The sequence below is a fragment of the Cydia fagiglandana genome, chromosome Z (genome assembly GCF_963556715.1).
Source record: "Cydia fagiglandana chromosome Z, ilCydFagi1.1, whole genome shotgun sequence".
NCBI lineage: Eukaryota > Metazoa > Arthropoda > Insecta > Lepidoptera > Tortricidae > Cydia > Cydia fagiglandana.
The window spans coordinates 18055802-18071616 of record NC_085959.1 but is presented as its reverse complement, the minus strand read 5'-3'; the positions used below and the strand labels follow the sequence as shown (position 1 = coordinate 18071616).

At 37.3% G+C, this 15815-nt stretch overlaps 1 protein-coding gene across 3 annotated transcripts; it reads left to right on the top strand.

Moving 5' to 3' along the window:
* Positions 1-205: 205 nt before the first annotated feature.
* LOC134679317 (sulfhydryl oxidase 1-like) lies at positions 206-15815 on the top strand. Of its 3 annotated transcripts, none has more exons than XM_063538220.1 (3): positions 206-2130; positions 7070-7117; positions 15332-15815. In XM_063538220.1, the coding sequence occupies exons 1-2, from the start codon at positions 440-442 to the stop codon at positions 7110-7112; spliced, it is 1734 nt and encodes a 577-aa protein (XP_063394290.1). In that variant the 5' UTR covers positions 206-439; the 3' UTR covers positions 7113-7117; positions 15332-15815. The 3 variants fall into 3 exon arrangements, with proteins under 3 accessions (XP_063394290.1, XP_063394291.1, XP_063394292.1); XM_063538221.1 differs by having other exon boundaries at positions 7070-7120; XM_063538222.1 differs by lacking the exon at positions 7070-7117 and having other exon boundaries at positions 207-2130.

The following is a 15815-nucleotide window of genomic DNA, read 5'->3' as shown; positions in this document are numbered from 1 at the left end:
TACAAATACATGCATTTCGCGCCTCAACACCATCACATCACAATATGACAATAAATACAAGCACAATACTTAACATCTCAACATTACCAAAAACTACATTATACTGTATCCAGGCCAATAATTTTGAAAAAAAAGTCTATCTGTGCAGTGCATTTTGACGTTTGACGTTGACGTAATCAAACTAAACGTAACGTCAGTCAGCTAAGTTTCGCCTTGCTTGACGAATTGACCGTCGCCGTCGAAAGCGCTGAACACTTTCCTTTCCTGTACCTAAATCGAACCATGACGTATTTAAATTTGCACATATGAAGCCTATGAAATAGGACATTTCATTTGCGGAGAGTTTAGTTGCTTGCCGGCTCGGCTGGTATCGGTTACTTGCCGGACAATTATGACATAGTTATTTATTGACTTTTTAGTGCAAATATAGGAAGTCAAAATGAACATCAGGCAATTACTTGTCGTATATTTGGCCGTTTTCGTAGGTTTAGTGAGTGGTGCAGTTATCGCTAACGACGACGATGTGGAAGAGCAGGGCCTGTATCGTAAGTCAGACAAAGTTGTTATACTAACTCAACGTAACTTCGAAAGAAAAGTATACGGCCAAAACAGAGCGCAAGTTGTGCAGTTCTATAATAGTTATTGCGGGCATTGCCGAGCTTTCTCGCCAAAGTTCAAAAGTTTGGCTGCTGAGATGCAACCTTGGGAAAACATATTTAAATTAGCAGTTATGGATTGTTCTGAGGAGGAGAACAATGAAATATGCAGGCAATTTGAGATTATGGCGTATCCGTCGCTTCGATACATTCATGAAAATTATATTAAGGGTAATGCTAATGTAGGTGAGAAACTAAATGCTATTGATACAGCTGAAAAACTGAAATCTGAAATCGTACACAAAATGCAGCAAGAGCAAGCAGTGGGACATTTATCTTTTGTTCCTCCTCTCAGTATAGCCTCGTACTCCAGTTTCACTGCAGCCCTTTCTGACGTGCCAAATTCTATCATATACACATTCTTGGTGTTTGAGTCTGAGAACAGTACTGTGGGGTCCGAGCTCATTCTCGATGTAAATGACTACAGTAATATCAGAGTGAAAAGAGTGTATGACACCAGTGAGCTGGTTAGATTGGCAGGAGTGACTCATTTCCCAGGTCTAGTTGCAGTAAGAACTAATACATTAGAGGCTACCCCTCTCACACCTAAAAATCCTACTAAAGCTAATTTATTGAAGGCTGTCAATACATTTTTACAATCTAAAAATTATGTTTTTCCAATTCGCAAGATGCATACCAATGATGTTGATCCTGACCGTAATGCCGACAAAATCCTGCGTGATAGTTCTGATGCAGTTTACTATAGTGACTTAGAGAAGACAATTAAAACATCTTTACACACAGAAATTACAAGATACAAAATATTGACTGGAGAGCCACTACGAGCTCTGTTAAATTATTTGGATGTATTACTCAGTTCATTTCCCTTCAGAGGTAATCTTCAGGAATACATTCAGGACTTAAGGAACAAACTTGCAACTAGAATTGAATGGGATGGTGCAGATATATTTGAAATGGTGAAGATGTTGGAGACGGTCCATGCACCCGTGTATGTTACTAACTTGGAATATGTCGGCTGCCGCGGTAGCCAACCAACATACCGCGGCTACACTTGTGGCCTGTGGACCTTGTTCCACACGCTCACTGTCAACGCCGCCCTCAGACCTGGCAAGGAGGGACCTAAGGTACTGCAAGCTCTTCATGGTTATGTAAAACATTTCTTTGGATGTACAGAATGTGCACAGCATTTTCAAGCCATGGCAGCCAGGAATAAATTGTTTGATGTGAAAGAAAATGAGAAAGCTGTTTTGTGGTTGTGGATTTCCCATAATGAAGTGAACTTAAGATTGGCCGGTGATGTCACTGAGGACCCTGAGCATCCCAAGATACAGTTCCCAAGTGTCAGTAAGTGTCGTGAGTGCCGGCTCGCACGTGGCGCCTGGAACCTGCCTGCGGTGTACCAGTACCTGCAGACGGTGTACAGCTCTGGCAACATCAGGGACGTAGCCAGAAGGTCGGCCCTTGCTGCTCCGAGCCCATTCTCCAACCTGGACCTCGGAATGCTAAGCCTCCTGTACATATTATCTTTTATTCTTCTTATTCTAGTAGTAAAATTTTTCCTTACTAAGCATTTTTACAGAAAACGTGCATACAGGCATGGACGGGGTAAAGTTTATATTATAACACAATGACTAGGTATTATATTAGTTACTTGTTTTTTAATAATATTGTTATCAAGTTAGTGATTGACACTTGTCATCACTTGTGGCTGGTTGTGTGTTATGTTTTCACATAAACATGATAATGGTGATATAACATTGACACCAACAATCATCCATGTTTCCTATTATGTCTCACGCATGTCACGTGTTTTTGTTAGACTACTTACATACCTCTTACTTATTAATTACTGTTTCAGTTATAACCACATTTAGATTTGCGCAGATCATTTATTGTCCTGAGTGTTAACAATGCAGTAAGTTACCATCAGCATCACTAACTTCACTAAAATGCATTTTAACTGGTCACATTTTACAGTCACATAGCTTGGAACTTCTAAATTCTTTCCTTAATTTTTTTTATTTACATCGCATAAGGTAAGACCCGTTAATAAAACTACCTACCGCGAACCGCGAAAGATGTTTTGCCTCTCTGTCGCATTTGTAAATTCGTACGTAAATGCGAGAAAGAGGCATAACTTCATTCCTGGTTCACGGTAAGCCCTCTGAATACTTTCACCACTTCACAGAGGTTCCTATTTAAGCACTGACTAATTCGTGCTACGCACAGTTTTGCCTATTAAATGAGTACTTATGTACTTTTTGAACGTCTTGCAGTGCGAATTCACTTCAAAAATATGATCAATTCATTAAAAAAAGGCTCATTTCTACTGCTATTATACATACATTATTATCGTTCAAGTGTTTTTCCAAAAATCTCTATTATCAATTATCATTCCACTATGTTTAGGTATTTGATTGTGTTACTAATCTGAAATGTTGGATTAATTCTTAGAATAATTGATGCCAATTAACTTATATTTAGTGTACAGTACGTAACAGAGTATTTTGGTCTTCCAAACAATCAGTCATTCAAATACTTACCTACTTAGATATTTTTTATCAATCTTATAAGTCATGATTTACTTTTGTGCAGTAGTTAAGTAGGTGTATGTATAAGTAACAATATTTTTATGCAAACGGAATGTTTGAAAGCATACAAACGTTAACATAACATAAACACATGCCAAAACGAAAGTTGTCGTCAGTTAACCTTTCCTTTCACCATTGAGTAGGTTTCGTCAGTATTTGGTTGCTTTTGATGTCACGCCTTCGGCGACTTCCTATATTGACTGATTAGCATTAATTAACGAGCAGTGAGAAGTGGCATGGATGGAGTACCTACTATGATAGCGTATCCACGGTATCAATACCGAACTCTTGTATTCGTCATTTTATATCAAGCAAGTAGGTATTTTCTAGAAAGGACTAGAGTAGGAGTAAGTAGTTACCTATTAGACACGTCTTGGTGGAATCGAAGGTAAGTGGGTCGTATGTGAATACTTACGGCAAAGGATTCTTTCGTGCGTTTCTCTACACTAATTTGCACTCCATTATCCGTTTTTAAACACATTTCGAATGTGTTTAAATCCTATCATATGGTATAGTACTTTACAGACACCCATTGCCACTACTATTCAAGGTTGCCTGAATTTCTAGTTCGCCAAACTTGTTATACCTAGGTACCTACTAACGGAAAAGCTACTTCAGTTTGTTTTACAAGTTACAAGGAGACCCGGTAGATTATAATTCGTACAAATTTATAGGTAGTAGATTACATTTACATGTAATCTCCGGGGGCGCTGGTGGCCTAGCGGTAAGAGCGTGCGACTTTCAATCCGAAGGTCGCGGATTCAAACCCCGGGAGGAAGATGAGTATAGATAAAATTTACATATAGTTAACCGTTACTTGTTAGACGATTCCAAAAGTGATCACTAATAAACTTCTTACTTAATAATTGAATCCAAAATGTTACAAAGACTGGTTTATAGAGAGAAATGTATTAAATAAAAATCTAATACAACTTATACAACCCTTAAATTAGCAACGGGACAGAGGAGGCACATAACCTTTGCTCGTCTTTTTGCATTTTTTTTTAAACAGAATTAGTAGTACTATTGAGCTCCGAGGAGGCTTGAACTCACGACCTTCCACAGTCTTTGTCAATTTAAGGGCTAAATGAGCAATTCTTGTTTATTTATTTATATATATATCTATATATATTTCGCGATCTCGGAAACGGCTCTGACGATTTGATGAAATTTGCTATATGGAGGTTTTCGAGGGCGATAAATCGATATAGGTAGGTCTTAACTCTGGGAAAACGCGCCTTTTTTGAGTTATTATGTTTTCTGAGCAAAGTTCGGTGTCCCGGATATTATTAGGTAATAGAAGGTAATACCTAACGTACTCAAGCATAATTGTATACATTAAACAAGCCTCTGCGTATTCATCACATGCTTTTAGTTTTATAACTTATAACAAAGCTAAATTATTTATAATAATTACATATTTGCTTTACCTTTTTGAAACACCTACACCACTTTGTAGACTAAGTAATACCTTCACTTAAATATCAATGGGTGTCCAAAATAACTCCGAATATTCCAATCAACGCGACCTGGTCAGGAAATTATCCATTGCGAGCAAATTTTCAGCTTCATCGGAAACCGGGAAGTGGGTTAAATTTAACTAGCAACATTTGATCACAGACCCACACACAGACAGACAACGGGACAGGTGAAACTAAATAATAGTCTCCAAATGCTTAAATAGAAATGCTCAAATAGTTTCGTTTTTTTACAGTTTTACCTACCTATTTTTTTAGCGACACAATGTGTCTTGGCCTACTCGGCACCGATCCCGATCCTGTGAGTTTCTCGAGACTCCGCTCTAGCTCATAAATAAACCGGCACCAAAAACCCTGCGGTATACTTATCGTGTCATCTAAAATGCTTACATGTCGCATGTAGTCTTAAAGCTGTTGGTTGTTGTTATGTTTGTACCTGCCTATTGCAGTTTTCGTGAACTAGTACTTAATACTTTGTCAAAGCGTATTTACTAGTATCCACAGCCGTTTGCCATTTCTACTCGGCAAAGTATATTGTTTTTCTTGACCCTGCAGGTGTCGATGATCAAATAAATTACGACGCCATTGTTCTTGTTCATGGGCGTGGGCGCGCATTATATTATATGGTGACGTCAGCCACACTTTTCTCCAAGATAAACTAAGCGATATATTTATCGATGAATACTTGATTCACTCAGTCTTTGACGTTTCGCCAGAAAGGGACTTGATAAAAGTGATGAAAACTTTTGAAAGCGAGTTTTTGCAGTCCCCTTCCTAACAGCGATTACTGAACATCCATGTTCTACGATAATATTTTTTATTTTTTCAAGGTACCTATATTAAATACCTCCCTTAGCATAGCTTAGTTAAGTCTGTGAAAGACCTAAGATACCAACGGAATTAATATTTCACCATTCTTTTTTTAAATTTCTAATTTTGTAAATCCCTGTCGTGCGTATTTGATTCTTCGTTTCCCGATATAGCGGGACGTAGAGGTTGTTGTTCTGCTGTGCTGACGCGTCGAAGGCTGAAGCAGGCGTGGCTCACTCCGCGATTTCGTCGCTTTGCTACAGGTAGCTAAAAGTACATCCGTTCGACCCCAATTTTGGGGTTTGCCATAAGCCACGCGTGGCGCTGTTGCCACCTAGCGGCCATATCTGTGTTGATCGTAACAGACGCGTTTTGCTAGAGAGTGAGTCTTCCGTACCTAGTACTATTATTTATTCTGTGGCTGAAGGCTTAAAGGTCGTGTAAACATATTTTTGCCAGATTGGCCCGATCGACGTCTTAGGATTCTTAGACCAAAGAGAATATAATCACTACGTTCTTAGACCTTTACAGGGTGATCCATGATTCATATAAAAAGTAACGCATCAGTGTGGTCAGTGCACACAGCGTCTATATGTTACCTTGCAATCTTGTACTCGGGGTTTACCTACTTAGGCTATTTAGAATCATTTTCCTACTAAGTATTAGATATTCCATTTCATATAAAAACAGACTGTACAACTAAGCTTTTGCTAGGCTGACGTTTAGACGTAGGTACCTACTAATAATATAGGACAACTACCCGGCTTGTAGGATGACCGTCTTGCAGCAAGAAAATCCCCTCTAAAACGTTGTGAATAAAGACTAAATAAATTTAGGTTTACCTAACTAAACAACGACATATTTTGCCCAATTTATTTTATTCCCGTACATTCACAAGTTAAAATACTCTCTGTTATCATAACTGTATGTGTATCATATAGTCCACTAATACGTAAAAAATGTTATTTTACTGAAACATATCAATTGCTAGTATAAGGCTAGGCTAGTTAGAGTTATTATAGTAATATATTCGTAAATATTAACATTATAAAATAACAAATATTTTGTACTAATTTAGAAGAGATTGCGGATCGGTTGCCGGAGATTAGTTACCATGGGTGAGTTTTACTGTACCTAATGTAAATATCTTACCTATAACACGACCAACGTTACGCTGTGCTACGCGTGAAAAATCCCATAACATAATGCAATTTAAATAACATTATTGTATTATTTGTATATGTACCTATGGTAACGACAACCATTGATGTTAATAAAATACATACTTCTATTGTTAGAAGGGTCCATTCCCCAAAAAATGCAATTTCAAGAGTTTTATCATCTGTAACTTTTTTTTTATTATATATACATATAATATAACTAATAACATTATTAATTCCATCGTCATTCCATCTACAAAAAAAAACGTTTTTCCTTTGATATTTGTTAAATAGCATGTGGACCGTTTTGAAAATCGAATAATTAAACAGTGGTCAATTAGCATACGTTGTTTTAATTGTTTAGAAGTTAGATCTCCCTGTGTATGTATAGTAACTAGAATTTTTGTATACAGCATGATTGTTCGAGTGTTGGTGGAAAGAGGGCTGATAAGCTAGCGCAGAAGGTCAGTTGAAGGGTGGTGGCGGTTGGTGGCGGTAGCATTAACTTAATTTTAGTCGCTTTAAAAATTGCCATATTTTCGGAAGTTAAAAAGACGTAGTATAATTTGAATTAAGCTCTTTAAAACAGTAGGTAATATTTAAAATTGTAATGTCGAGTAGAGTTGGTGAGCTGTCCCACGTTCGTAATGCTCACAACTGTAATATGGTATAGTACTTACCTATAGGTATCTACTTAAGTACTAATTACTAATAAGTCGTAAATAGTAACCTAGGTAAGTGCTGCAGAAATGGGGCGTTGCAGCATGTTATTTCAATTTTCGCATTAGGTGTCCTTCGGGAATTAATTCTGGAATATCTAGACACGCGGCCGCGTGTCAAGCCAAGTTCAAGCAAAGGAACTGGCTAGCCAGCGCCGAGTGTAATATTACACAAACCACTTGGTGCCACTTTTGACCCTTCTATAACTCAAAACCTCTTTAAGAGCGCTCTTACAAGAAAAGTCGAAATAATGCAAAATTGATGATACTAGTCGACGAAATTCAGGACTTTGTGCTCATTATTAGAAGCAATGAGTACTTGTTCCAGTAAAAGCGTCTTCTTATCTTTTTAAATATCGTTGTAAATATTGGAAAAAGGACTTATTAAATTAGTAATGAATTTTTTTCTGATGGTCGTTTCCGAAAAACCCCGTGAAGCACTGAACGGCAAGCTCTTATTTGGAAATGTTGAGAAGTTTACTCTGCTAAACCTGGCTATTTTGTATTACTAATACCCTGTACTTTAGGCATATCAAACGATATTTTTCCTACATACCTTTGAGAAAGAGAAAATCAAAGTAAAACGAACTCAATTTTCTCTCCGAAACAAGTGTCAATTTCTACGAAAATCTACTTAATATCGAAGTCATTTTCATACTCAAGCAATCTGCAACGTTTGCTTATACTTTTGGTATACATTAGTGTTTATGAAATTCTACTATAATTTTTTGGCAATTTTTTGAAAACTACTCTATATTACCGATGACGCGCGCTCGCCAGTTCAGTGCCGCGGCAGAGCTTGTACAGGTAGGACGTGTGTCGGTCGGCTCCGCACATTTTCAACGGCGACGACGAGGTTTTTTATCATTGTGTGCGGCGGGCGCCGTGTAAAACGCTATACTGTGTGCGTGTAAACCGCAACGAGAGACTTTGATCCTAGCACTGTTTTTATAGTATTATAATTTATAATGGTACAGTTTAATAAACTACCGGACAGGATTAAAAATATTTGAAACGACCTGACATTCTATATGTATTTATTTGACTCAAGATAGTACTCAGGGTCTGATGATGGAGCCGGAAGGTGGTCACCGGTACCAATCAACCATGCAACTAAACCACTTCGTGTTTATGCTCGTTTTATTCGTCTTAACAAGATCTTTGACACAAAATAGTACTCAGGGTCTGATGATGGAGCCGGAAGGTGGTCACCGGTACCAATCAACCATGCAACTAAAACACTTCGTGTTTGGTCTCGTTTGATTCGGCTCAACAAGATCTTTGACTTAAGATAGTACTCAGGGTCTGATGATGGAGCCGGAAGGTGGTCACCAGTACCAATCAACCATGCAAGTAAACCACTTCGTGTTTAGGCTCGTTTTATTCGTCTCAACAAGATCTTTGACACAAGATAGTACTCAGGGTCTGATGATGGAGCTGGACTGTGGCCACGGGTACCAGTCTACCATGTAACTGAACCACTTCGTGTTTGGGCTTGTTTGATTCGTCGCAACAAGATCTTTGACACAAGATACTACTCAGGGTCTGATGATGGAGCTCGAAGGTGGCGACGGGTACCAGTCTATCACATAACTGAACCACTTCGTGTTTGGGCTTCGTGTTTGGTTTATCACCTAGTGTCAAAGATCTTGTTGAGACGAATCAAACGAGCCTAAACACGAAGTGGTTTAGTTGCATGGTTGATTGGTACCGGTGACCACCTTCCAGCTCCATCATCAGACTCTGAGTATCACCTAGTGTCAAAGATCTTGTTGAGACTAATCAAACGAGCCTAAACATGAAGTGGTTTAGTTGAATGGTTGATTGGTACCGGTGACCACCTTCCGGCTCCATCATCAGACTCTGAGTATCACCTAGTGTCAAAGATCTTGTTGAGACTAGTCAAACGAGCCTAAACATGAAGTCGTTTAGTTGCATGGTTGATTGGTACCGGTAACCAACTTCTAGCTCCATCATCAGACTCTGAGTATCACCTAGTGTCAAAGATCTTGTTGAGATGAATAAAACGAGCCTAAACACGGTGTGGTTTAGTTGTATGGTTGATTGGTAATGGTGACCACCTTCCAGCTCCATCATCAGACCCTGAGTACTGTCTTGTGTCAAAGATCATGTTGAGACGAATCAAACGAGCCCAAACACGAAATTGTTTAGTTACATGAGAGACTGGTACCGGTGGCCTCCTTCCGGCTCCATCATCAGACCCTGTGTATCTTCAGTGACAAAGATCTTGTTGAGACGAATCAAACGAGCCCAAACACGAAGTGGTTTAGTTACATGATAGACTGGTACCCGTGGCCACCTTCCAGCTCCATCATCAGACCCTGTGTATCTTCAGTTTCTTGTAACTTGTTTCTTGTAAATAAGCGAGTACCTATAATTTCTTTCGAGTAATATTATACGTTCATAAGTACGAGTATGGGGCTATTCATAAATTACGTCGTTTCAAATGGGAGGAGGGGGGGTCTGGACATCGGATGATGGTAGCATGACGTAAACAGAGTCATCCGAAGCATGATTTTTGGATGATTTGAGGGATGGGGGGGGGTCAAAAATAGATGACGTAATTTATGAACAGCCCCTATGTACATTTGCACTGCATTTAGTATTTTCGTACTTACCAAATAACAGTTTTAGGACTTTATAAGTTAAGTACAGTTAGTGTTGTTATGGTTGATTTCAATATGCTTCGCGAAGGATCAAGAATGTTTAATCCATCATTGTAGTGCGAGTGTGGTAGAAGGGATCGGAATACTGAGCTCGCACGGCCTGCCGCAGCGCGTAAAATACCTAAACTCGCTCAACCCCGAAATGTAATAGCACTCAACGTAAACACATAAAACTACGTGTGTTTAATTATATCCATAAGGACATCTAGAAGCCCAAATTTCATGAAACTAGCTCTAACGGTTATAAAGATATGAAGGTCAAAAAGTCGTAAATTTTAGCACTGACTGACTGACTACACTGACATATAGTACCTAAATCTAACCTACTTCCAGATGACCTAGAAGGATGAAATTTGGAATCCGCTCGGTAATTGTGTGTAAGCGTAGGAAAAAATCTAAAGTTAAGAAGTTGGCTCTCCTTTTTTACATTTATGTTTTTGGTGGGATTATTAAGTACCTATCCTAGTCCTGTTCCAGTTTATAAACTTTTATCTTCTGCCCGCAACTTCGTCTGTCCATCCGTCTTTCCCCGGGACTCAAACTATATGCTAACTATCTATTTTATTTATCTTAATCGTAAACGTTGGAAAGGTAACAGACAGACAAGAGTTACTTACACACTTGAAGGATTTAGTAAATCCTCCAAGCTTATTATGCATTATTTCATCAAAAGACGGACTTTAAAACATCTATAGGTACATTTGAATATCCAAACGTATTAGGATTTTCACGCAAACGAATCATTCGCTAAGTTAATATACCTTATTGCATCTGCTCATGTACCTTCGACATAGGTACCTAAGTATTATTCACTTTGTTGGTTTAGGTAATACATTTTTTTTGCATCCTATTCATTGAGCGTGTAATTTAATTACGTTTAAATTAGGGTTACCAGATCGGATTTCCTGTTTTACTGGACAACGACTAGGTACTTTAAATATGCGGGATATCTATCGAGTAAAATTTGGGATGGGAAATAATAGCTTAATTGTTTTTTGTCAGGTTAAACATACTCGTACATATAATTACATACTCGTAATAACCAATGATCGCACATTTTCCAGCATTTTTGGTGCAGCAGAGTGGTTTTAACGGAATTGGTATAGATAATTTCAACTGAAATGGCAAATTAAGGTTAATATTAACGTAATTAACGCTAATTAATCATTAGGGTTGAAATGATTTATACCAATTACGTTAACACCACTCCGCTGCACTAAAAGTGCTGGAAAATGTACGATGTCTGCATATAACATACCTTGAAAAATAATCAACTTTATAATACAACTATGGGAATTGTCCCATAATCCCAGGACATTGGCCCTACCTTAAAACCATCGACTTTGTTAATATAGGTATTTGCCTATTGCGCCCTACCTGTAATTACTGGTGCCCTATAATAAACTCAACTCTGATTAGGGCGACACAAATCTCAAACAAATGGCAAACCTGTTTCACAGTGATTAAAAAACGCACCATAACGTAGTGGTTATATTCTCTTTGAACGCACCTACCTAGGTTACTTAGTCAGTATCAGTATACAGATATATATTTTTTTAGCCAAAAGCACCTTGATTAGGTAAGGAAATTAATAAGTCTTGTACAACATATATGTATAATCAAAAGATTAAACACACTGAAAAACTAAAAAGGTAATTAGGTACAGTGGAACCTGGATAATTGCAATCTCAAGGGACCGGCCAATTTTTGTCAATTAACCAGGTTTTTCATTTAAGCAGGTCGTGTCAATTAACGAGGTTCAAAAAATCGTTGTGTCAATTATAGAGGTTTTCATTAATAAAGGTTGCGTTCTGACAAATTTCTTTTATGGAGGTGCAAATAACCATTTTAAGTAGATTTACACGCTTATATTCTATATATGCTTCCGTCTATACTTGCACTTTTACACTACATTAATTACCACTTTATTTTTTTATCATTTGGGTTTAAAAAATTCCCTTGAATTGTAGAAGAAAGTTTTATTAGAATGTAAAAAGCATACTTTGTTTTTATTGATCAAAACTATTTCACCTACTACAGGCTGTGATAGATACCCAATAAATAAATTAAATTCTGGATGGAGATATAAATAAAATGATCATTGCTATTAAAATATTGTTTCTGCTGTATACAACTACATTATTTCAATTACAGAGGTAATAAGCAAGACTCGTTTCAATAATAGAGGTAAAAACAAGAGCAAACATAACGGATTTTTTTAGCACAGTGTCAATTATAGAGGTCTTAAGTTGCGATGTGGTCAATTATAGAGCCAAAATTACGAAAAGCACTAAAATCTAAATTGCAATTATAGAGGTTCCAAAATTTCAATTATAGAGGCCTTTTGGTCTCAAGGGACCGGGACCGGACTTTTGGTTGCAATTATTGAGGTTTTCCATTTATCCAGGTGCCAATTAACCAGGTTTCACTGTACCTACCTATGGTCAAACTAATAAGACACGGATAATGATCAGATTATTAAAATTCGCTTTCTCTCTAATTGTTCACGGATAAAGTCTAAGTGCATGTTACTCGTGATCAACATCGAACGCTTAATTACGGCTGCAGAACAAATGTTTCACGTGCATAACGATATGGACTTAATTAGTTCCAAAATGCGAATTTATTATGAGGTTCATGTTTATAAAACATTCCTCGAACAGTATCGGATTGGCCCTACATGAAACAAACTCGTTATTTGGATCCATTCAATTTGCACGTAATTATAGGTACTTACATTCTATAAGAACCATGGAACGTGTTCCATGAAAATCTTAGTATTTATTCCACCAGAGAAAACACATTCCAAGATTAATGTAAAAACTATAATTAAAAATTTAATTTTCATTGTTCGATATTCCAAGAATTCACTCAAATTATGCGGATCGAGCTTCGGAAATTTTTAAAATTATGGTATATTAGGTCTGATATGGTGGTCGACTGTACTTATTTATTGCTTAGCTACTACAGACACCGGCACGCTCGCTTACGCTCCAACTAACCCGGGTGCTTCGTTGCCATAACTACTTTTGTAAGGTGGGTTGGGTTAGTAAGATTGAATAGTTTTTTCCTGGAGGTAAGATAAAAAGCCGTCAGTACTATGACGAAGCATTACCGCTGGCTTTTCATCTTACCCCTCATGAAAAAAACCTTTCGTTCTTACCCCAACCGAACCCACCTTATTAGCTTTGTAGTTTAATGTCAGGTAGACTGGATATGCAGCCGGTATCGGAAGTTATAATGCACTATGGTGAGGTTTTCAGGTAGGTATAAGTACATAAAACTACATAATCATTGAAAAATAAACTGTATTAAGATAGGTACTATTACCTATTTATTTGGGACTTTCCATACAGGAGCTGCATAAGCTAAGTCCTTTCCATCTGAAATTCCAACATAAATTGTGATAAAACGGTCCTTATTGCGCATGAAGCATAAGGACCCTTCTCTGTGGAAGACCACAGTTTAACTAAATTAAATATACTTACCTATCGTGTAAATTCGTTTTGTCGCAATATGTATGTATAAGTATTTATATAAAGGTAAGGTCAATACATAATATATGATTGCTGAGACTAAAAGCAATTGCTGCTTTGTTGATGAAATTATCAATAAATATGACACCTAAACATGAAATTACGCTCTCATTTTAAAACTTACAAACTGAAATAACATTTAAGTGACATAGGTGTCTGTCTGTTTTTAGTTCTTGTTGCTATAAACTGTATCTAATGCAAATAAAATTAGTTCAAATAGCTACCCTAATATCCATTTTAAACAAATCTAAAGTAAATATTAATAACAATTTGACATGGTTCCATCATGGCACATTTTTTATATATCGCAGAGTAGGTATATAGGTGAAGCGAAAGATCAGTTATTGCACCCAGTTTCTTACGAACGTGTTGTATGCAAGTATTTATAACATATTCAGAATTTTATTGTCAATGGCAGTAAGTACAGTCATTGTAGAGCTAGGTGACCCCGCATAGACTGTTTGTATCAAAGAATATAATACTCACTAGTTTGTATGTAGAGGGGGTCACCTATCTCGGCAGCTGACTGTACCTTCTGCTATTGAGATTAAAATTCTAAAAAAAAAACAAGACATGTGCAACGCTTGCAGAGATACGACCTTTTCAATCTTAATACAGCAGAGCAGTGCACGCGGCTATTGTCACGTCGCCGCTACCTACCTAACAAGAATAAAGTGCATGATTTAATTTGGATGTAGGTACATAGATAGTATATACACCGTGATTTTATTGAATTCCGTTAACTTCGGGGTATGGTTAAGTACAGTACCTAAGAAAACCAAATGTGACGTTCCACGACAAAAGGTACCTTATGGCGGCTGGCGCTTAGGGCCCCCCCACATCTGGCGTCTTTCGAGCGTCGGCGTCTATCGGCGTCGGTCCAGCGCTATGGAAAATGACGTCGCTGCGCAGTTGCGTCGACGCTGCGTCGACGTTGCGTCGACGTCGGCCATAGAATTGTAGACGCCGACGCTCGAAAGACGCCAGATGTGGGGGGGCCCTTACGCCGCAATAATATTGGAGCGGCGTTAATAATAGCGTAAGCGCCAACCGCCATAAGGTACCTTTTGCCGTGGAACATCACAAATAAAAAAAATAATTATCTATTTTTTTAATAGAAGTAATTAAATGTTGCTAATAGCGTCGAACCGTTGTATTATTACATTACATTTAACTCAACCAAAAAATAGAAAACTGTGACTTATTAATGTCATTTCGAGCATCGTCCGAGATAGTAAGTACCTACTTAACTTTAGGAGCAAATGTATGAACTCATATCAAACACTAATCATAATCAATATGTACCTAAACAGGCCCTAAGGCAAGTAGGTACGTAGGGGCGTTATAACAAAAACATACCTAATTATTGATTATCTCCGAAATGGAGTTAATTAGAATACCGGTGTCTTTGAGAAAGTTACTAAGATTTAAGATTGGTGCACCCTTGAAATTAACGGAAACAATATAAACACGTTGTCTTTACGTGCAACTCATATCTATCATTCCGTTTATCGGTGTGTTTACAACACAAGCGAGGTATTATTTAACTAACCCACCATCGCAGCAGGTTCAACAGGGCATGTAACACTACCTATTTTCTAAACATTAATTGCTTAGAATGTATTTCATGGAATAACAAAATATTGAAGTTCATGTACACAGCAACTAAAAATCCCTCAAGTTATTACTTAATTAATTTTCGTGTAATAATTAATATCCTCTTTAATTTCCAGGTACTTGCCATAATAAATCGGATCTCGAAGATGACGTAGCACATACATCACTAGATACGCCCAGTTTTAGTCTCGTTCCAATTCGGTACATTAATATAGTATACATAAATACGCAATAGGCATATAATACCTATTTAATACTATCATGAAACAAATGAATTGCTAATGTGAATTCGTATTTTTTAAGATAAGTTAGGTACCTAATTAATGCGGTTTCGTCTCAGAGTAATACTCCGAAAGTTTCGTTGATAGGCAGAATATATGATAGCGCTTTTAATGTTTACAATCCAGTTAAATTTAAATTAGATTTAGATTTAAATTCGCCTACCTATTAAATTAACTTTTTATTAGTATCATTACTTACAAATAAGGCAAGCCGTTTACTTTTGCATGTCAAAGGAAAGTGATTTATTTCTAAGTCGTACTAAGTAATAGCGTAACCATTTGTGCATGTCGTTAAATAAATGTATAACTATTACATAAA

What these genes read in the sequence shown, in the direction of transcription:
- LOC134679317 (XM_063538220.1), top strand. Translation starts at nt 440, where the DNA reads ATGAACATCAGGCAATTACTTGTCGTATATTTGGCCGTTTTCGTAGGT. An exon ending in CTCGGAATGCTAAGCCTCCT is followed by an intron (nt 2,131 to 7,069) that starts GTACATATTATC and finishes TTTTGTATACAG; the next exon opens with CATGATTGTTCGAGTGTTGG.